The 23,627-nt window shown below is 40.6% G+C and overlaps 1 protein-coding gene across 6 annotated transcripts in view; it reads left to right on the top strand.

Annotated features, from left to right (window-relative positions):
* The window catches only part of Chst9 (carbohydrate (N-acetylgalactosamine 4-0) sulfotransferase 9), a 223,140-nt gene extending 205,731 nt beyond the window's left edge, over positions 1 to 17,409 (top strand). For all 6 annotated transcript variants that reach the window (XM_005372734.2, XM_005372733.2, XM_013506152.1 and 3 more), the window contains one exon: positions 14,859 to 17,409. In XM_005372734.2, the coding sequence (XP_005372791.1) occupies positions 14,859 to 15,947 (1,089 nt within the window). In that variant the 3' untranslated portion in view covers positions 15,948 to 17,409. The remainder of the gene's footprint in view (positions 1 to 14,858) is intronic.
* The last annotated feature ends 6,218 nt before the right edge of the window (positions 17,410 to 23,627 follow it).

The following is a 23,627-nucleotide window of genomic DNA, read 5'->3' as shown; positions in this document are numbered from 1 at the left end:
GAGGGAGGGAGGGAGGGAGGGAGGGAGGAAGGAAGGAAGGAAGAAAGAAAGAAAGACCCAGGGATGTAGCTCAATACCACCACCCAAAAAAGCAACAGTGGAGACAGCACCATAGGAGCAGGTATCTGAGAAGGTAATTAAAAAGTCCTAGGGAACAGGTTCTCTGGTTCGCACACAGTTTATCAGGTGCTAAAAGGTACCACCATCTGGCCTCCTTTCATCCCCAGTCCAGTTACACAGCTCACAGATACCCACATGTTGCTGTATATTCAGCCAGACCTACAACTGCTGAAATGTCAAGATGGAAAATAAATTTCCTTGAAAAGCCAACATGGATGAACACATCCTCACCCCGGAACCACCATGCCTGGATATATATGTTCCTAATGGCACCATGGAGGCAGAGAAGAGGTGAAGATGCCATGAAGATGAGGAGCTTTGTTTCAAGGGTCCATAAAAGCCAAGCAGTTGGTCACAACCTCTGTGTGGTTTAGGCTGCATTAGAAAGGCAGTTTTCTAGAACCAAGAGCCCAGAACCTGAGCCGTGCCAAGGGCTATGGACTGCTCAGTGCCCCATTCATCCATTCTTAGTTCCCAACACATAGAATTCAAACTGGAGGAGAGAACCAACCAGGAGCTGTGATGCTAACTGCTACACAGACTAAAGTCGACACCAGCACATTTGGCAATGCCCAGGTAGCTCAGTGCAGAGGATGGTGATCACTTGGATCTATCAGCCAGGAAGCACTCTTGTAATTACAGATGTGATTTCTGAAAGGTAAATGTGTATTATCTAGTGAAAAACTGATGTTTTTGGAACAAGGCAAACCTGGGTTTTAATCCCAGCTCTAGCAGTTGCCACTGGTAAGATACTAAGCAATTTTAATGCAGATATGGCCATGCAACTGGTCTGAGCTGGAAAGAGGATTAAATTCCATGTTAGTTCAGCATCTGGCAATGGGAATATTTCAATCCATATTCATCCAGAACTCACTCTTGCCACACAGCTTCTCCCTAAAGCTTTGTCCCAGAAGCTTTCTTAACAAAGGAGAGTAGAGCCCTGGTAGAGGTGGAGACAGTCATAGGGACCTTCCCTGCCAACTGGCAGAGGTTCTTCACTCCCTACTCAAGAGGGAGCATGTTTGGGACGTGGGAATCTCCTTATGTAGAGGTCAAGAGTCACAGGTGAAGCAAAAGGGTCTTCTCACTGGCCTGGCCAGCCCATTAAGTGCAAGTCTTCCCTTTGATTCTTACAGACCAGTGACACCCAACTCCACGCACCCTCATCTTGAGGCTGGCTACAGGCCAGGTACTACACACTAAGGTTATGAGATGCCCTAATAAAATTCCTACCTGGATCCTGAGCCTTCTTCTTCCCCTGATGTGGACAATCTATTTTCCTTGTATGGGGAGTAGCTGGAGTTAATAAGTGGTGATATTATTTCTGAGCAGTGGATGCCAAGTTGTGTTTGTTTCTTCCCACAGGCAGATTCCAATTGTAGTGGACAGAGAATATGATAATACAATGCTGTGGGACCTTTAGAGAATGTCTGCTTGCTTTATTGATACCTACATCTCTAGAAATAAGTCAGGTGGAATCCTGACCATCAACATATCCATATAAAAGAGAATTGTTATTGAATGTCAGCAATCGCCAGGGTCGTGCTGCTCTGACAGTTGGCAAAGCTGTTGACATTGCTTCGTAGCTTCGGATTAGTAGGAAATCGGTGGGAGAGAAATGGCCACCATGTACGTGGTGCTTTCTGGTCCTTGCATTCTACATAAAGGAAATAACTGAAAAGGCTGAAGTGTCCACTCCCTCCCCCTCTGCAAGATGCATTTACCCAGGCTGGGCTGCAGGTGGCAGGCACCCCTCTGAGATCCCCTCATGTCCAGGGGAAGCTCATTCTGCACCAGCTCTGGGAACTGACGCTGTGCAGACTCTGAAAACTCCTTCCTTGAGACCAAGAGGTCAGGGTCCGTGCTGTGCATACCTGCTTTTGCAAAAAAAGAAGGGACAGAAAGACAGACCTTGACCATGGCCAGGTCTGCTTCCAGTAGCCATCTCATTAACAACCTGAATCAAAGACAGTTGTCTCCAGGAAAGCAGTTCCATTTTGGAAATGCCCCAAAAAGTGTCAATGCTTGAACAGATAAATCCGTGCAAATATCCACTGTCCAACACTGTTTCATTAAAGCTCTGCTCACTCTGACCCTTCAGGCATGTGACAACCTACCCTCATCCCTTCTTGACTCTCTGTCCTGCTTTGCTTCTTGCTTAGCTTATATTTCTCTCTTGCGTTTTTCCTCAGACTGAAATCCTAAAGAGAAACCCTCTTAAAATGGCCTTGGGATTCCCAGAGCAGTATCTGGTGCCATAGGCACCTTCTCTCCCTAGCTCATGGCCCAGGGGGCCCAGCGTCGCCCCAAAGTGTGAGCTGTCTACTTTCCAATGAGGGTTGGGGAGGCTGCCTGGAGTACATTTGAGTTGTCACATATGCAAGTGACATAAGCCAGGGGGGGTGTGTGCCACTCACACATGCTGACCCAGGAAAATCTGATCTGGGGCTAACAGAGCCTTAACCCAGTGAAGCCAGTGGAATGTGTTCCTGCAATGTCCTGGCACTTTCACACTTGACATTGCTGCTTCCAGGGCTCAGTGGCTTTAGACGAGCAGGCAGTGTGGGTGGCAGGGTAATGTGCTGCTGTGTGGGACTACACCTTGGCTCATTCGAACACCCTGAGCTCCGCCATCACCTTAATTCAGGTATTTTCTTGGGCTGCTGTCCTACCTTTGTGCTTGCTTCTGTCCCTCACTCCTACCCAGTAACTGGCTAAGCCGCCCCATGTTTTCCAGTCTGGAATGCACTAAGTGACGCCTGAGCAGTGTCCTGCTGCAGACCCCCTCATTTGTTACTGGTTAACCTATGGATTAGCCACTCTTAGGTCAAGTGCCCACTCCTAATTGAAGTAGCGTCCACTCTGAGACCACTTACATCCATGGGACCTGTTGCCATGGTCGCTTCAATCTGAAGCTGAGAAGGCTACAAGGTGGGTGATATGCTCAGTATTGAGGGAAAATCCAAGAAGAAAGGCACACGGACAGAATAATACATGGAGACTTTGGAGAAACTTACTATATGTTAGACATGGGTCGGACACTCTGTCATGCACTTTATGGTTGTATTTGTCTAATTAATTCTCAAAATAACTTGTCTTTTCCTGTGTGTCAGAATCAGAAAGATGAGATTTTAGCATAGCCCTTTATAAAATGACCCAAAGAAGCTTTTCTCCAATACTAGTGGCAAGTCTGAGCATTACTTTCTCTGAACAAGGAATTCTTAAAAATCTATAGTCTAGGACAGATCAGAAGGACCCAGGTTCCTCCTAGTTGTTCCCTTCCTTGGACTTATTTTATGTCTCTAGACACAAACACAAGTCCAAGAATAGTATTAGGGTTCCCCTTTTAAAATGGGAAAGCAGAGAATCAGGAATACTAATTGACTCTATGACCGCACTAGCTCTACCTTCCCTTACTCCCTTATCTCTTACTGTCTCCTTGCACTCTGGCCAGACATCACATGGACTGCCTGACACCTGTAACTCTTGCCTGAGTGAGGCCTGAGTGAGGTCTAACCCCCTACCCACCTGGAGCAGCTGGAATTTCAGACCTCTCTTCCCAGCAGCCTTCAGCCACTGCCAATAGGATTGGGTGGGTAACTCCAGGGACATATTTTACACCACCACCAAGAGTTCCTCAGTAGCATTTAGCTCCTGCCCACCCTGCGCCAGTGTACTTGACAATTTGCCCTCTGTCCTCTGCCTTCCTTTACCTAGGTCAGCTCTCTGTACTGCTCCCACTGTCCCTTGGATTTAACTTCAAATTAACTTTTTTATTCTATTCTATCCTGTTCTCTTTTATTTTATTTTATTGGCTCAGGGGCTCGAACTCAGGACCTCACACGTCAGGCAGGCGTTGTGCTGCTGAGCTAGATCCTCGGCCAGATTAACTTCTTGCCCTCCACTAGCTTATTTAGGTTCTGCTTCTAGGGAAACAAAATGAAGTCTCTGTCCTAAAATCACCAACTAATAGGTGATGATTTCAAGCTGGCCATCCAGCTCGAAAGTCATTTTTCTTCATTCTTGGCTGATCTGCCCAGTCCCAGTGCTCCTGGTGGCACTGCAGTTTTCTTCTTTTACTTTCAGTGTTTATTTTAACCTGTGGGACCATCCCAAGTCCCTCCTCCAAAATAACCCACATCTCTGGCCCTGTGTGCTTTCCTGATGCACCCTGGTCAGTCTCCAATTCTAGTATCATCCCAGAGACTCATCTGCCTGGCCTGGGAAAATATTTTGATTTCAAATTTATGCCCATAACACAACCCACCCCCAAAAGGAGAATTTTATACTTAGATGTTATGACTCAGGGAAGATGGTTCTCCCCACTACACCATGGAAACAGGAACATGAACTCTGCCTGGCAACTGAACTCCCTAAAACAAGGTGTTAGAACCCAGACACCATCTTCCATTTCCCTTCAGGATTCTCTCAGATGCCCATGCTGTTGTAGGCATGCATCATAAAGACAAGGGGAGGAGGGGCTATTTCACCAACACCAACTATAGAAAACTAAATACTTGGAAATATGAAACAGCCATATCAAAAATCTATTAAATACCTAAAATCCAATGAAACAGTAACATCCTTTTTATTAGTATATATTCATGATGCATAATACATTCATTGTGGAGACTTGGTACGTATTCATACACACCTTGATCCTTTCTCCTTCCCTTTCCTTCCTCTCACTTTCACCTTCCCCTATTCCCAGATCCCTTTCCCATCTGCAAAAAGTCTATATTGAAGTCTTAATGCTCAAACACATACTCACTTGACCTCTCATGCCAGGTATATCGGATTTTTCCATTCCTATGTGTGTTTGACATATAGAGACAACAACATAGAAAGTAAAATAGTGAGCATCAAATATTCTGAGTACATTTCACCTTATCAAGTTGCAGCTTTATATTCTACTAAATAAAGTGTACTGGGTAGGAATTAGAGAAGTAGACTATATTCCTGAGTTTTTTATTGGCTTTATAGAACAACCTTGGGCCAGTTATTACATGTCTATCTTAATTTATCTGTAAATTTAAAAACAAAAGAACATCCTCATTTTTCCTACAATACTTAGAAGGAAGATAGAATGATAAATCTATAAAAGCATATTGAATCCCTTGGGGGAAATGCCTTATCTACTTATATACATTAAGATGCTGTCTCTTCACCTTTGGCTGGTCTTGTCAAACCAAAAAAACAACACTGTTCTCTATGGAAACATACCCTTGACATCCACCTTGTATTACATTCCCAGTCCTCACATTATAAACTTTTTGGCTTCGGGGGAGAAAGAAAATAGAGAGAGGAATTAGATCCAAAATTGAAAGAACTAGAAAATAAAATCACAATTTTATCTTTGCATCCAAGGTGACCATAGAAATTAGCTTATTGGATCACTTAGAGATTCTCCTAGTAGAGAAATGGCTGTCATGTTTAAGCAGTTTAAATGTTTCAAAGAATGTAGTTGGGAAAGGGCTAAAATTCACCAGTGTGTGTCTCTCTGGCACTGCATGTTCATTATTCTTTAGTACTACCCACAACAGTGCTCTCCTCTCTTGTTTCTTTTATTTACCTTTTCTGCCCTAGATCTCTTTTCTTTCCCATTTCTGTCTATGAATTGCCTCCATTTCTCTCTTCTAATTTCTCTTCATTACCACTGAACATTTATCATAGACTCTTAACTTTGCTAAGTATTGTAGGTAAGAGAAGGAAGAAGAGATGAACTTTGAAGGATAAAAAACTAATATTGACCTTCAAAACACTTGTCACACAGAAGTTGTTCACTCGGTAAATATTCATTGACTACACCAGTAAAAGCGCTTAACATTTATAGAGAACGTACTTTATGTTAAGCAATTTTTACCTGCATTTCCTGTAATCCAACCACCCTACACAGTATATGCTTATTATCTCCATTGTACAGACAAGGAAACTGGAGTTTCAAAAGGAAAGAGGTTAACCAAGGTTATGCAGATAGAATAACAGAGACACAAACCACTTCTACCCGACTCAAAGATCCACATTGTTTACTACTGTACCTCTTACAACAACACACTGCTGGGTGCTCTCCTCCCATGTGTCCATTTAATGAAGAAATACATTGCTTGATGTATGAGGTATGATCGGAATGCACAGTGAACATTTAAAATTTTATGAATGTATTACAATAGCAGTCACATTGCCATAAATCCCCCTCAAACTACTCCCCTGTGTTTTGAACACATTTGTCTTGCCGCTTTCTGAAGCAGTTCTGGAAGTCCTCTTTCGTGAGTGTCTTCAGTTGCTCTGCTATAGCTGCCTCAGCTTCCTGAACCAATTCAGAAGAGTTACCTTTTATGGTGATTTTGATTGGTGAGGGGAGCCAGAAGTCACACAGTGCGAGAGCCAGTGCACAAGGTGGATGTGGACACACTGTAATGTTTTTACAGCCTTTTCATTGGTTCACACTTGGCCGGAGCATTACCATACTTCTGATCACACTCATACAAAAAGACTTCCAGAACTGATTGAGAAAGTGACAATGATGGAATACATGTTAAAGTGAAGTGAAGTATGATGAAGGGGATTAACACAGTCACAGTGTCTATTATTGTATTAATTTTTAAAATGTAAGCATTCATCATGTACCTTGATCATACCTTGTATGACAAACTGGAAACAAGGCACACGTGACTAAGATAGAAGTTTGAGGTACAGCTCCATCAAGAGCTGTGTTAACTCAGACAAGTTACTTCAACTCTTTGAACTTCAGATCCTTCATTTGTAAAGTCTGGTCTTCGAGTCAGTGCAGTGATTAAATCATTTCCACGCCCTACACTTTTCACTAAGCAAACAAAATGGAGACCAATGGAAGAAATAGTCAGAGACAGGAAATGGAAGTATTTCTGTCTGGATACACTTTCTCCTAGAAACTGTCTCTTACCTTTAAGCCAGGATTAGTTGCCTCTGATTTATGGTCTCCTGGCTTCATGATCTTCCTCTGTTTTATGAGTTGCCACATGTACACTAATTCTTGGTTTTCTTATCTTTATCTCCCTCTCCTCCCCTGACACAAAGGTTGTGCTGTAAGATCAGTGACTAACTCTGTCTTGCTAGCTAAACTCCCAACACACAGCCCAGTGCAAGGCACCCAGCTCAATGAATAATTGAGATAGAAGAGTGGAGGGTGCAGAGGGGAAGGGTCTGATGGCTGTGGACATGAGCACTCTTTGATCTCACTCTTCCCAGCCAGCCCCTCAGTGTCTGTTGTGAATGAGGTCACAGACTTCACCCCCTCATAATCATACAGTCAGCTCTGGCATAGAGGGACCAGGTGCTGTTTGCATCCCCAGAAAGGCCTGGCTTCACAGGCTTCCACCCGCTTCCATCATGTTTTGTATCATCACTGGATAGGGCCTGAGGAGGTCCCCCAAAGGGAGGTGCTCATCTCACCCCACCCACAGGGTATTTTGTAGGATCATTGACTTCTAGCACAGAAAAAGAATTTTTGGAATGCACCAGTGAGAAGTATAAAAAGGTTTATTAGGCAAAATTAAAAGTATACACATTCAGAGAGAATAGAGTGTGACCCTCAAAAGACATTATGCATGTCTATATCTGGTAATCTGAGCAACTACTTTGAAGATAACAATATGCAATCTAATAACCATTGTTACTTTTCTATCATCTTGTTTTGAAATTCTGTATCATTTTTATTGTTTTTTTATTCTCTTTAAAATAAAAAAAGTTAAAATTAAAAGACAGGCATTATGTCCTAGGACTGCGATTGTCCTATGTGGTTTTAGGTGGTCTTCAGATGGGCGATCTGGGATGTGTGTCAGGCCACCAACTCGGTAGGGTAGGCTGGAATAGAAGCTGTGTGCGTGTGTTTCAAGTTTAGAGATACGATGCCCACTTCATAGTGCTGCTTCCTTTAACATGAAGGTCTGTAGCAGAAAAAGCATAAGCCCAATTATAGATGAAAGGCAGGGGCCCAATCTACAGGCTTATTGTGTCTTTAAGACCCTTAGAAATTTTTTTTGAGTGGGTATCTTGAAAGGACCGACTCTAAAAGCATTGTAACTTTGGGTAATTTTGTGTTCTGAAGCTGCAGTTTTTTTCAAGTATGATTTTTAAACTCTGATTTGCCTTATCCCCTTACAGACAATCAGGTTTTCACGATGATGTGAGGAAACATAACTATACTCATGTAGATCCAAGTAAATCACAAAAGATATATTATTAATAATAGCATTATAAAATTAAACCAGTTAAGTGCTAAGTGAGATGAGAGAGAAAAACGTCACCACCTAATCACTAATATTATTGTTCATCATGCATCAAGATCCTCTTACCTACAACAGACACATCCTACAATGTCCAGGACCCTCAGAAATAGCACCATTGGCACAAATTTGTAGCCAGCATGAAAGACACATTCCCAACCCACTGACATCAGAATCTTGCAAAAGCATATCTGCGACTTTCAGCAGGACCCACACTTCTTCTACTGCATCTTAGACACAGACTAGAATCATGGGGTGTCTGACTTTCTTGTGCAAGAAGAAGGCAGAATCTTAGGTCCTTTAGAGGACTGAGACAAGAAGAGCAGAACAAGCCAGTCATCTGGACTCCCATTCCCAGGCCCTCCTTCCCCTCGCCCTTCTCCCAGTGGGACAGTTTGCCATTTCCTCTTCCAGATTCTCCCATTTTCTGCAAGGAACAATGAGAACAGGGAAAATGTTTTATTACAGAAAAATGTCTGTACTCAGAAACCTGTTCCTTTTTCTTATGCTGTGTCTTTTCAATGTTATTTCATATTTTTGAGACTCTATTTCTTCATCTGTAAAATGGAAGTGAAAAATTGCCACAGCCATAGGTGTCAGTGTGTGCTGTGGGTCCAGCATGTACCAAGCACTCAGTGAACACCAGCATTACTGTTGTTGCTGCTATTCTCCTTTCACTCCCTTCAAGGTACCCAATATTTGCCAATGCCTCCAGCAGCCAACATCTGCCAACATGCATACCCAGCTTTCAGTCCTGATTATCTTCAGCTCCCTCAAAGGCATCTCAAATTCCAGGGATCTGAAATTGAAGACAGCAAATGCTCACATCCATCCCATAGTCTCCCATATGTCTACTACTCTTAATTCCTCTTTCTGGTTATTTTAATTCTCATTCTGTATATTTCCTTCACCCTCACTCTTCCAATCTGATCTTCCCAAAATTTGTCTTAAGTAGTTCCATTTTTCTTCATTCTTAACTCATCGTCTTATGCCCACTTACAAGAGTTCCTGATGGACAATCACAGCATCTTGCATGGGATCTCTTTCTCTCCGTTGCATCTTCCAACTGTTGTACAAACGTCCATTCAAAGACTTGAATCGTCACTGCCTTGTTGAATATCCCCATCTCCTGTATGGTAAAGTGCAGACCCTTTATGAGGGCTCAGACTGACTCCCACCACTGCCTGCCCCTCCGTCTCTTCTGAATTTGGTCTTCCTGTGGACTTCTGGTGTGCCACCCACAGTCCTTCCCAGTCCTGGCTTGCCATCTGGCAGCTTTCCCTTCATCATCACAGATTCATTTTAGGTACTTCTTTCTTTACAAATTCTGCTCCTTTCACTATGGTAATTATCACTTTTTTCATAAACTTATTTTTATTAACCCAAATAGATTTGGCTTCCTCAAAGACACAGATTTTATCTGTTCATCCTTGGCATCTGGCACACAGCTGATGTGTAGTAGGCTCTCAGCGACCTCAAGGAGAGAAAAGAAAAGAAATTCATAGAATTCACAGGAGATATTACTTGATACAATGAGAAGTTTTCAACTGTATTCCAGTTTATGAATATCCCACACATTGCACCATTTGACTTCTTAAATAGTCAGTTTTATCTGTAGTTATATATCTTCCAACTAACTCTGTAATTGTCCACTCTTCAGAGGTATTTATGGAAAACTGTAGCTATAGTGTGCAGCTAAACTGTGTTTAAGAGTTTTCCATCAAAAATATCAAATGGCAAATGTGTTCGGGTGTAAAATTACTTTCCTCACAGATCATACAGTCTAACTACTAAAGTCATTTTGAAGGGAGCAAAATCACTCTCTAGAGATATGAATGGTTTTCAGGAAAAAATGAAATTAGGATTTTTATATTGACCTAGCAGAGTTTGAAAGTCCCCAAAAGAGAGAGAGAATGGGTGGGGGCTTCCAAGAGCAGGGGTGGGGGAGAGAGGGTCAGAGCATGTCAAGAAACAATAAGAAGAGGTCCAGTACAGTCAGGCTGCAAGTGCCAACTAAGGAATCAGGACTTTAGTTTGTATCTAGTAGTGTTGGTCCAAACTGTCAAAGGAAGGAGCTGGGGATTTAGCTCAGCGGCACAGCGCCTGCCTTGCAAGCACAAGGTCGTGAGTTCAATTCCCGGTACTGGAAAAAAAAAAAACCAAAATGTCAAAGGAAGAAAAATAAAATGTTTGGGGGAGACTAATTCAGTAATAATTTTCAGGAAAACAAATTTAAAGGATACTAAAGGATGTTCAATTAAAAGGTAATAAACTTAAATTCATAAAAAGAAGCATTATGAAATATAAAGTAGCCAATTTAGTTTCTAATTGTTCATACAGCTCTCAGATTTTGTGAGCGTGTAACCAGAAAGTAATATGACCATTTCAGAAATGAAAAAGAGTTCAACAGGAATTCAAGACCACTCGTAGCTTGGAAGGGGTTTGCTTCACATGCCCAGGGAAAATGGAGGTATACGATCTCACTTTTTCCCATTGTTGTTATTGTTATTATCCTTGTGATCATGGGGGTGGAAATTCATTAAGTCTGAGATGTAACATGTCATTAACTTTAATTTAATATGGCTCCAACCTTTCAGGCCTGGAAAGCCTTTGCTAGGATCAGAGGGGAATCGAAATGGGGAAAGGATGAGGAGAAATGACACCAAATCCTGATAAGAGATTTCATAAAGTGAATAATAGTGACAGCAGAGGTTGTGGAAGAAGGCCTGGGGCCACCCCCGAGGTCTAGCAGAGAGCCGATGCCATCTCTTTATCTTGTATCTCAGTTTTGTCAAGGTACAGAAAAATGACTACCACTAAAGCGATTAGCAGGAAAATTAAGTCTTATTTATAATGACTGATGGAACTTCCTATCACGTAAACATTTCCCAGTTAAATGAGTCATCACAAAACTTCTTGATAAACATGGCCTTGCAGCAAAGAAATACTTCATCTGGTTCAAGTAAAGGCTAAGGTGACATCCCTGCATTACATTCAAATTCTGTCTCTTCTTATTACAATATTCAGGTCCACCACTTTGTCTCTCCTCTGGGTAGGAGGAGAGGCATTCATCAGAACTTGCCCCTTATTTCTTTAATTACCTTTGTCACATACTAGTTTTATGGTCCCCAGATGCCACCCCTGTCTGTGGAACACCAGGGGAGCTTGTTGAAATTAGAGCCAGGAGCCTCCCCTTCAGAGACTCTGACTCGGTTTGTCTACAGTAAAGTCAAGGAACCCACAGCAATTGCAACCACCCTGATCCCCAGGGGTTCAGGGCGGTCTGAGTGACTTTGCCCCAATGTGACTTGGCAGGCAGGTAAGGCTGTCCACCTCCACACCTACTTTAGCACACGCAGCTCTACAGGTGCCTGTTTTATTTGTTTACTATTCTGCCAAAGATTTGTTTGAACACTGATTTTTCAGTTCCTTGACAACAGTTGGTCAATTGTTTATCTAAGATAAACTTGACTTTTTGATGAACCCTGTTTTTCTTCAACAAGGTCAAAACATATTTATTTCCAAGCCCACCATTAAATCATAACCACATGTGTTCAGTCCTCTATTATTTATTGATCATCACCTAGGCGCCTGGCACTATGCTAAGTACTGTGGAGAACAAGAAAGATAAGATTCCTGTAGTTATGTTGTAGTGTATTGGAAGCAGACAGAAATAAATGAAATATGTAAAATCATTTCACAATGTGATTAGTGCTGTGAGGAAAGCCAACAGGGCCCTCTGGCAGAGAATCTTGGGGAATATAGCTTAGAGAAAGCCTTCTAAGCTAAAGGATGAGAAACCAGTTGTTCTGGCTACTAATAGCCTCCTTGATGGTGTAGTGAAAGTGGTCAGAGTATTGCAAAACAGGAAATAACAGTGAACTGGAAGGTGAAGCGATGGTGGACTGAGAGATGGTGAAGGTGGAACAGGCCCTGTCAATACAAAGTGAAGTGGAGAACTCTTCTGTTAAAGGCCAGGTGGCCAGAGAAGAGAGATGAGTGGATGTCAGTCACTGTATATAGTAACAAGAACCCGAATGAAGAACCCAAGCCTCAGTTAGAAGCCAGAGTCTTCAGTGCATGGAGGAAAGGGACCAGGCCAAAGAGGCAGCAGGGTGACAGACAGCAGGACACACGCATCTCACAGAAGCAGGAGGTTTTGCTGAGAAATGTCCCAAAAGCAGGGTAGGCTGCAAAGAAATAGCTGACTACCTTCTGGCTTAAGGAGGGACAAATGCTTCCAGGAAGTAAAATTTCATCTACTTAAGAAAGTGCAGGAGGGGCTGGGAATTTAGCTCAGCGGCACAGTGCCTGCCTGGCAAGCGCAAGGTCATGAGTTCAATTGCCGGTACAGGAAACCCCCGTCCCAAAAAAAAGAAAGTGCAGGGGAAGTAGAGCGGAACATGCGGGATGGAGGAAGTTATGGGAAACAAACATTCCAGAAATCTCTAAAGATTAAAGGGGAATTTGATGACTAGAGAGCAGAAGGTCCACAGGGCACAGTTGGAAGGCTAACTGTGTTTTTCTTTCTGTTTGTTGAGCAGAGGGGAGAACCGATGAGGGGTATGTACAGAGACACACAAATTACAGTGGAGATAATAATGGATAACTTGGCGAATCTTGCAATTCAGTAGGTCACTGGGATAAAGTAGCATTGCTGCTACTACTAAAACAACAATAGAGCAGTTGTCATGTACAATGGTGACAGAAAAAGAAGTAGAAATAGAAATACCATGGCAGTGTTATTCCAGGCCTGTGCTAAGTACCCCCTATAATACCTACCAATACCCTATGACTTTTCAAACTTACCATCAAGTTGTATATTATTGGTGACAACTTTATGGATTATAAATCAGTGATAAGAAGGAATGAGGACTTTAACATGCTGGAAATCCCTGCAGACAGCAGCAAACAAATGGTTTCAAAGTTGAGACCCCAGATAGATGATTCAACGGTATAAAACATTGGAGGAAGCTGTTTCATAGGGTGATACAAGTTGCTATGTGGTGTTCTGGGGTCAGTCGTAGGATCTTCTTACACTAGGAAGAATCGGCCCCTTAAAACTCAGCTCAAGAAAAATGATTCCTCTAAGTGGCTCCGTCCATGAGTTTATTCCTCTGCTTTTTCATTTAGTTAACTAGAAAATTCCACCATCCTTGAAGAGTTCATGCTATTAATTCACTCATTCAACAAAATTTGAGAGCAACTCTTATCAACTACAGACCATTCTAGGCACTGGAGATATAAATTGTAGATATAGAACTTTTCTCACCACATCCTCTATCTTTAGGCTGGTGGCACCATGTGTTACCCTCAGCATGTATCATTTATTTGTTTATTTTTCAGTAACTTGCAGAAAACCCTGTGCATTGATTTCCAGTCTAATCTTCTCCACTACTGTGCTAAGTTTAAATGAGATCATCTTACTTCTGTGCTCAGAGCTCTCCAAATGCTCCTTATTTACCCAGAGTAAAACACAAAACTTTTTATCAAGCAATTTTGTTCCTATCAGAGAATATCACTTTGCAAGTCCCAGTGTCTTTCTTCATTCAACCATAAGAGTCATAGGAAGAATGGATGTGGTCAGATGAAGAGTGTATATGAAGTGGGCTGACTCATCCTTCCAGCAAGAGAACCTTTCTATTTATGGTGGGGTTTTACATAGCAGAACATCCATTAGACTTACATTGGATTCTCTCATTATTCTCTTGGGAGAGAAGAAAGGTCTCATATATGAACAAAATTCTATGATATTATGTCTACACTTCATAAACTACTGTGATAAATGACTTTAGAAAAGTAAAACATTTCCCAAGGGGAAAAATATATCACTTTTTACAGATACTTAGAAAACTGAACTGATCGTTGGGATTTGATAATTAGTCTTACTGCAGTTTTTTTTTAAGTTGTAATTTATGACTTTGACCTATTCTATACATTAAACCTATTCTATACAAAATAAGAAACATTTCAGTCCAACTGCATTTCTTATCACACTCTGGTGCACTAACTAAATCAGTGCTTGAAGTAACACCTTCACTAATACCTCAAGAATCACTGACACGGGGCTGGGGATTTAGCTCAGTAGCACAGTGCCTGCCTGACAAGCATGAGGTCATGAGTTCAGTTCCAGGTACTGGAAAAAAAGAAAAAAATTTAAATAAAAAAAAAAAAAGAATCGCTGACATATGGAATTGGTTACATTTCATCACACTGCAGGCAATGTCAGGGTGAAAATCCAGGGCTCTTTCCTCCCTATCCTGTGGATACCATATTTGATTTTCCATTATTATGTCTTCTGTGAAGATGCTTACTACAAAATTATATTCAACATGCCTTGCTAAACTGTTTCTGGCAGCTTATACAAAGTATGGTATCCTCGGTAGTATTTTTAAACAAGTATGTTAAGTTTCTTATCTACAATATCCACATTTGTGAATTTGCTTCCAACGTTTCTCCTTTCTATTTTAACAGAATGCCAAGTTTCACATGCCTGAGGTTCTGAAGGAAAAAAAGGAAAATATCCTCGACTCTGACAGACCTACTAGGGACTTAACAAAGATCAGCCTTTCACAAGCAGGGGATCAAGCTTTGAGTAAGATCACAGGGTCGTTGACAAGTAAGCTGGTTGAACAATATCAAGGAACTAAGATTCTTTCTATGAAGTCCAGCGAAATGGATTGGCCACTGGACATTCGGCCTTTAAACAAAAGTTTAGTCCAAGACAACAAATGGAGAAACACCGATGAAACCCAAGAGAAACGTAGGTCCTTCCTTCAGGAGTTTTGCAGGAAATATGGGGCAGTGAGCCATCGTCAGTCACACCTTTTTCATGTGGTGTCCAGGATCTATGTAGAAGATAAACACAAAATCTTATACTGTGAAGTGCCGAAGGCTGGGTGTTCCAACTGGAAAAGGATTCTGATGGTACTAAATGGGCTGGCTTCCTCTGCATACAACATCTCCCACGATACTGTCCACTATGGAAAGCATTTGAAAAAGCTAGATAGCTTTGACTTAAAAGGAATATATACTCGCTTAAATACCTACACAAAAGCTGTATTTGTTCGTGATCCCATGGAAAGATTAGTGTCAGCCTTTCGGGATAAATTTGAGCACCCCAATAGCTATTACCACCCAGTATTTGGAAAAGCAATTATAAAGAAATATCGACCAAATGCCTGTGAAGAAGCATTAAATAATGGATCTGGAGTCAAATTCAAAGAGTTCATCCACTATTTGCTGGATTCTCACCGTCCCGTTGGAATGGATATTCACTGGGAAAAGGTCAGCAAACTCTGCTATCCATGTTTGATCAACTATGATTTTGTAGGGAAATTTGAAACTTTGGAAGAAGATGCCAATTACTTTCTACAGATGATTGGTGCTCCAAAAGAGTTGAAATTCCCAAATTTTAAGGATAGGCACTCTTCTGATAAAAGAACCAATGATCAAGTGGTGAGACAGTATTTAAAGGATCTGAGCAGAACCGAGAGACAGTTAATCTATGACTTTTATTACTTGGACTATTTGATGTTCAATTATACAACTCCATTTTTGTAGTCTGCATTCATTTTCTAAAACCTGCATTTACTTAATAATGCTGGCCTCAAATCTGCTACTGTACTTTTCCTATAATTCTCTGTAGGAGGCAAATTTAACTAAGTGCAGTTGTCTTGATTTAATGACGGGTTTTACCAAATACCATGACAGCAGTTGGCACAAAGTTATAGGAAAATCACCTATCGGACACATGTAAACAACTTGAGCTGCTTTTAAATGTTTGGAAAGGAGCTGCTTTGGCATTATGGATCATATTGTTGGAGCAAAACCTAGCCAGCTGCTACATTAACTAAAACAGCCTTTTGTAATCATGGAATAAGAGGTCTAAAGGAGCATGAATGTGTATCTATACTCTGCAATTACCTGAAATGCATGAATATATTTTGAGCAGTTTGTAGAATACTCATCAAATCATTGGATAGTTTTGTTACACCCTGGAAGTCTTTCTATCAACTATAATGATAAATCCATTTTGAAATGATATTTGGATGTGGGCATTTTCCATTAAGTTGGAAGGCATTATGTGATTTAGAATATGAGAATGTAGCAGAAAAGCAAGAAGAGGCTATGACTTTTTATATTTAACATCCAATAAAAAATACACAGCATGCTAAGATCAAAGCAGCAAAAGCAACCTTTTTCTGTCAGAAGGCCTTAAAGGAATTGATTCTGTTTTCTTTTGAGCCCTCCTTGAAGAGACAAAATGAACACAACCACCGAAGTTCTTCATTTCTGAAGCAGGCAGTTGAGAGGTTTAAGCCTCCTAAATGTGCTCCTAATTCTGGTTTAATTGGACAGAGGGGAAATTGTTTCAGGATGGGATAATCATCAAAAACAAAAGTTGCCATTCTGAATATAGACCTCTAACAATAACAAAGTTTTATAAGAAAGTTATTTGAATCAAAGCATAATATGCATAGCTTTATATGTGGGATACACTCTAAGAATAGCTTTTGTTTGCAGTCTAATTATTCAGCTTGGGAATGACTTTTTAAAAACTAATATACCACTTCAAAGATAGGTTATGTTCTAGAGAATAAACATAACAAGAGCCCCTAGAAATGTTTTTAATAGGCTTATGCATAAGCAAATTAAGGTATTTTCTTTTTAAGTTTAAATATTCTATACTAACAAAGTCAAGACTCATTGCATTCAAATATTAAATCAGTCTTTGGAAAATAAGACCATGTGTCACCCCATAAAAAGTTGTAATGCATTTTGGAAGTTTTTTCCAGGAGAGCCTAAACTGAAAGACACATTTAGATGGGAAATTTGTTTTAATTGCTCAACTATTACCCTAGCTTAGTAAACCACATGTCAGTCAAACCTGGTTTAAATGCCTTTCTTTAACATTTTCCTCTTCCTAAGTTATCACATTTTATCTGTAAATATTAAGTAACATTTCTCAAAGAAAAGTAGGTATTAATATTTGCATATTAATAAAGCAAGATTTTTATAGTCATACTTATTTCACTTTGATTTTCCATTTCATGGCTGAGTATTTATGAACTGCTTCACTCTACACATTCCTGCCGGTCTCCTCTGTGCCTCCTAAGGAGTCTGAGTGATCACAAGAACTAATTCTTGTAAACCAACTCTTTACTATATTTCTGCTCCGTTTGCTTTTTCCCCTAGACTGCACACGTAAGTTATGTTTTACTTTAGAGTAACCTGATTTACATAAATTAATAATTTGCCACATTATGTGGAGTGGACGCCTAGCAACTTAGAGACACTTTGTGGAGAGAGAATATAAAATATCCTATGCAACCTGAAATTTTATTCCTAAACACAAAGCTCGTTTCAGATAGAATCTGCTACAAAGGGGAAGGACAGTTTTATCAAAGGTATTCCTAAAATCATGAAGCATAAAACAAACAAAGCATAAACCTTCCTTTTGATACTGTTGGAAAGAAAAAATGGAAACAAAGGTCCTGTCTCATTAATATTTTAATGCATTAGGAAGGGTGGGATATAGACTGGATAGATAGATAGATAGATAGATAGATAGATAGATAGATGATAGATAGATGACAGATACATGATAGATAGACAGACAGATAACTTTGACAATGGAAGGGTAAAAGTTATGCCAATGCTTCCTCTTCCATAGCTATCGTATTCCTTTTAGTTCCCCCTTATCTGTGGTTTCACTCTCCAGTTTCTCTTACCGATGGCAAACCACGTCTGCAAAGATTAAATGGAAAAATCTAGAAATAAATAACTCATAGTTTTTCAACTGTGCACACCCCTGAGTAGGAAAATCTCTCACCTACCCACCTCACCTCACCTGAAACATGAATCACCCCTTTGTCCAATGTGTTCACTCCATATATGCCCCCTGCCCACTGTTCATCTAGTAGCCATTCAAGCTACCAGATTGACTTTCACAGTAACCCAGTGCTTCCGTTGTAGTAACTTTTATGTAGTAGCCTAAGGCTACATCAGTGCCTGTATCCACTTATGGCAGGTCATCTCACGTAGGCAGTGTCATCTCATATCACTAGTGCGTCCAGTACTGTAAGGTACTTTGAAAGAAAGGCCACATTCACATAATTCTTACTATAATGCTTTGTCATAACTGTTACATTTTATTTTTCATTATTATTGTTCATTTCTTACCATGCCTACTCTATAAACTTTATCATAGGAATGTATGTATGTGTGTATGTATAGGAAAAAGCAGTCTATATAGTTAGGTACCATCCATGGTTTCCTCCATCAGCTGTGAAACTTGTAACATACCTCCTATAAATCATGCGATAACTCTATATGTTTCTTTTCTGACCCTTTCAATTGAGTCTATGTAACTACGGATGGTCTTTCATGCATCCTTTTCCTACACAGATTCTTTGAAGCTGACTGACAGTCCTGCTTGTGTGTTCCAGAAAGTAGGTGTGTCTTGCCAAAGAACAAACTGCTCACGTACTTGCTTTTCATTGTAGGTGACTTCTTTTTATATTGCTCCCAGAGACGCCAGTCATCGTCTTAGATTTCTTGGGATGTGAAATCCCCTGGACTGTTCTGCTTTGTAGCCAGTTCACATTTGCCTGTACATAAATGCAGCTGGAGGACTATCACTGTTCCTTTGGACACCACACTTTCAGGAACTTAGTTTCTAAAGGCAACTGACCAAATGCAGGCTCATCTTCCAGATGTTCAGTGTTCCCATTTCAGCATTAGCATGTTTAGGTGTGATTATACATCCTCTAATTAAACCCGAAGGATCCTATTTATTTTTATAGGCAGCAGTAACACTATGTGCAGGCCCTTCATTTTGTTATTTCCCTGTCTGGAATTACCATTAAGGTAACAAGTTCCCAATTAAATCCAGAACCACAGTTATTTAATCTGGCAAGCTATGGATATGCATTACTAATGTGACTGCACCCAGAAACTGTCAAAAATTTCAATAGATGTGTATGAATAGGATCCCCAATTTTCTTATTTCCGTATATGTTTGGAAAGATTTATTAAGTCAACAGAATTGTGAGATCACATGCTGTATTCTCTGGCTTTCTAATCTATAAAATATTTTCTAGCAATTCTAGAACTGCTGGGCTGCCCTTTACAGTTGGAAGGAGAAAAATACTCTTATACTTTACTCATGAGTAATTATTCCTCTGAAAGGCATTATTTACTAAAATATATAGTGTCTTAACCACATTCCTCATCACTAGGACAAAATACCCAACCCTGGAACTTAGAGACAGGTATATTTCACCCCATGTTTCAGTCTGTAGTCACGTGGCTCCAAGGCAGGACAGCATGGCAGAGGGGCAGGGCAGAGGAAAAGCAGCTCATGTCATGCCAGTGAGGAAGCAGAGAAGGTTAAGGGAGGAGCCAGAAAAGGAGACAGACCCTTCTATGACCTTGCCCACAGTGACCCACTCTTCCAAGCAGGTCGTGCTGCCAAATAGGTCAGCTATATACACCCCTCATAACCAGTTACCTATAAGCTTGCCTATGAGCACATGAGGCCTTAGGGAACCATGTAGCTCTAAACCGTATTAGAGGAACATATCTCAGATAAGTTTGAGTATTAGAGTTCCCTTTGAAAAGATCTCCCACTAAGTTAGCAAATTTTGGATTAGCAGGCTGGGACCACAGTAAACATCCCCCTGCTGGGAGTTCTCCTTTGGCCTTTGGGCCTCTTCATCCTCTAAGCCTTCATGGGAGATGAAGAGGCAGAACCTCTGCTTATGGCTGACACCCCCAGGGTGTTCTCACATTTGAAGAAAGATTGGCCAAAGGTGTTCAGTAATCCCACAACCACCTGAGAACTTTAGACCAGTTAACTCAGCCTAATCTTACCTTTAGGACCATTTTTTCTCAATCTCAATCATAATCACTTTAATTATACTCCTAACATAGTTCACATCTATTCAGTACTTAATGTGTATCATGTACTCTTTAAGAACTTTCTATGCCTTAACCTACTTAATATCCATACCCCATCTAACTGAAATGCAGCCCCCTCCATTCCCAAATGTAATAAATGAAATTAAAATAAAGCATAACTGTGTAACTTGACAAAAGAGGCACAGTTGATAAATACATAGGGAGTGAGATGAAATCAAGCAGCAAATACCACTACCAAATTATTTTCTCAAAATGCTATAAATTTGAGGGCTAGGGGTTTAGCTCACCGGCACAGCACCTACTGGGCAAGTGTAAGGTTGAGTTTGATTCCCTGTACCAAAAATTAAAAAATTTTAAAAGTGCTATAAATTTTAATATTTATATTTCCTTTCTCTTACCAATATTCAGAACAGCTAAAGGTGAAAACTACACATTGCAATCTCAATTTTTATACATGTATAAATGTGTGTATGTGGCTGGTTATTACACTTAAAATCAGTCTTATCCTTTTATTCCCACTGAGTTAAACTGGCACATTCAAAGATTTTTGAAGAAGTTAGCCTTCCTCCCTCTCTTAGCCTCTGCTGATTATGAGACACAGTATTTTTAAAGAGAAGTAAAGAATCCTCAAACAAATTTACCCTAACAAAAACAAAATATCATTTTCACAAGAAATTCCAGACAAAAGTAGTCAAGGTCGAAAGGAGTCAGGTAAGGGAGAGCAAAGCCAGGAGCTTTCCCCTTGTGAGCACTGGGCAGTCCCTGGTGATGGTCAGGGATCAGGAGCTGAGTTGCAGAGAAACCTGCAGGACTGCTGTGGGGAACTGACCAATTGTCCACCATCTCTTTTTCCTAAATGCTCATCCCCAGAGACAGAGTAGTAGTCAGATAAGCCTAAGCTGACTTGGGACTGGAATAGAGAGGATGTTGACTCTAACCAACTGGAAACAACATGAAGAGGGGTCAAGATAAATAGGCATGGGGGAGGGACTTTTCCTAAACTTGGAGGACACAATGCCTGAGGAAGGCCAAGTCGAAGGGCTTCAGCAGGGTATGGCCCCACATCATGCATTTCTGAAAATGCTTAGCCCTCCCATCTCAATCCTTCCTCAAGAGCATATCCTTCCATGCAAGTGTATTCAAATCCATCTACGCTGTCATCTTTTTTCATCTGTAAGCTTCTATCTCAGGACTTACATTGCATATGGAACTCTCTCTTTTTTCTGTATATCTGAACAGTTCTCATATTCTCTCACTGAAGAATCTCTTCAGATTTTTCAGTTCTGAAATCTCATTTCTTCTCGAGCAATTTGATGAAAGGGAAAAGAAGCTAATTTTCCCTTCATATGACATATGTCAGACTCTTATAAATAAATACATACATACATACATACAGGCAGGCATGTCTTCCTCTACCTTTTTTTTTTTTGCACTTTGTCCCACAACCCACAAATATATAAACTTTCCATTATTTTCAGAGTACACTTTCAATCTCCCAAGAGGACCAGGACTGTGCCTCTGATTCACTTTGTATGTGTCCAGGAGAGCATGGTACAGAGAGCTACTTCAACGAGTGCCTGTGAGACTGAAATTAAAGATTCCTTTCTCCAGAGATATTTCTACCTTATTGTTTTCAGGCTTTTATAGGACCAGTGGATCTAAAGAGAAGACACAAGCCAGGGTAAATAAGGGGAGAAATCTTAGTCACACACCTGTTCTACACTAATAGGCACACCTTAGGCTGAAGGATAGTTTTGAACATAGAAATATTTTTATTGTTCTAAAATGATATATTTTCTTAGTTTTGGAAGAAAATGTTTAAAAACTACAGGATTCTGGTCAATATAAGAGCTATTTGCCATTTACTGGTAAGGTAGCAGACACTGGGAAAGTTCTTCATAAATATCCACTTAATTACATGAGAAGCATGCCTAATGCTTTGTGAAGAAGGAGGAGGATAAGAAGAGGAAGAAGAAGAACAAGAAGAAGGGTAAGAGGAAAAGAAGAAGAGGAAGAGAAGGTGGCTAGAGGAGAAGAAAGAGAAGGAGGAAGAGGAAAGGAGAGGGTGAAGGGAAAGAAGGATCCGGAGAAGAGGAAGAGGAGGAGAGAAAGAAAAAAAAGAAGGGGAAAATGAGGTGTTATTCCACCCACCAGTTTATAATGAGAAAATTGAATGTCAGAGCCAGAATCCAGGCAAATTCTCTGTGGTTCTGCAGCAGCGACCACACACCAGTAGCCCATGGGGCAGATCTGGACAGAGATAAATTTGGTTTGGTTTACAGGACTTTTTACTGAATATTTGTTAGTTGCTAATATTTTTAAATTGGAACTTTAAACTGGCCATGGTGGTATGTGCCCACAATCTCAGCACTCTGGGTGGCTGAGGCTGGAGGGTCATGAGTTGAAGCCCAGCCTGGGCAATTTGAAGACTTAGTGAGACCTTGTCTCAAAATGAAAAATTTAAAAAGGTCTGGGAATGTAGCTCAGTAGAAGGTCTTGGATTCAATCCTCAGAAATAAATTCATTAATTAATTAATTCACTTGGAGCTTTTTCATTAAAGTAGAGGATTTATTACCCTACATCCTACATTCCCACTTGAAAAGCAAGATTGGCCAGAAGTAAGGTTGGCTGGAAATCTCTCATTTTTCTCACCCTCCACCAAGCTACCATGGGTCATTCACTTTACTTGCCTAACCCTTAAACACCTCACTCTCCAACTCTTACTCTGAAGGGTATGTTCTTCCATCCACCAAGCTTCCAAAGAAAAAGTGGTTACTGAACACTTTAGGACATATTTGCATTGTGCAATTAATGATGGTGTCTGAGTTTCCTTCTTGGTCGGAATGTGTCTTGCCCTTTTGAGTGATATCCAGTAGGATCCCCCCACAACATTTCATTACTTGAGGAAGCCTCATTTGACCATTGACAAAGACACGGGGTAAACTCCAGTACCTTTCTTTGTCATCTTTCTGTCTTAGCCACCGATTCCCTGATCACACCATACCTTCCACACCCTCGGCAGAGATGAGCTATGCTCTCATGCTCTTATAATCTCAGAGTTTGGGGACAGACTCTAGTTCCCACTGCTGGCTTCACACTGTTATGCTATATTTTTCTTTCAAAATTGTTTTCCTATTTAGAGAATGTACATTTCTCTATTCTGAAAATTGCCTGTTTCTCTTCTTTCTCTGAAGATTCCCTTATTTGGCTTATAAATACTTTTCTACCTTTATTTCTGCCATTATCAGGGTGATTTCAGCATCCCCTGTGACATTCCACTATCTTTGCTCTTCCTCTTCCCACTTCAACGCTTAGAA

The sequence above is a fragment of the Chinchilla lanigera genome, unplaced genomic scaffold, assembly GCF_000276665.1.
Source record: "Chinchilla lanigera isolate Chin_1 unplaced genomic scaffold, ChiLan1.0 scaffold00001, whole genome shotgun sequence".
NCBI classification, from domain to species: domain Eukaryota; kingdom Metazoa; phylum Chordata; class Mammalia; order Rodentia; family Chinchillidae; genus Chinchilla; species Chinchilla lanigera.
The sequence above is the reverse complement of the archived record's forward strand: the minus strand, read 5'-3'. Positions and strand labels throughout refer to the sequence as shown.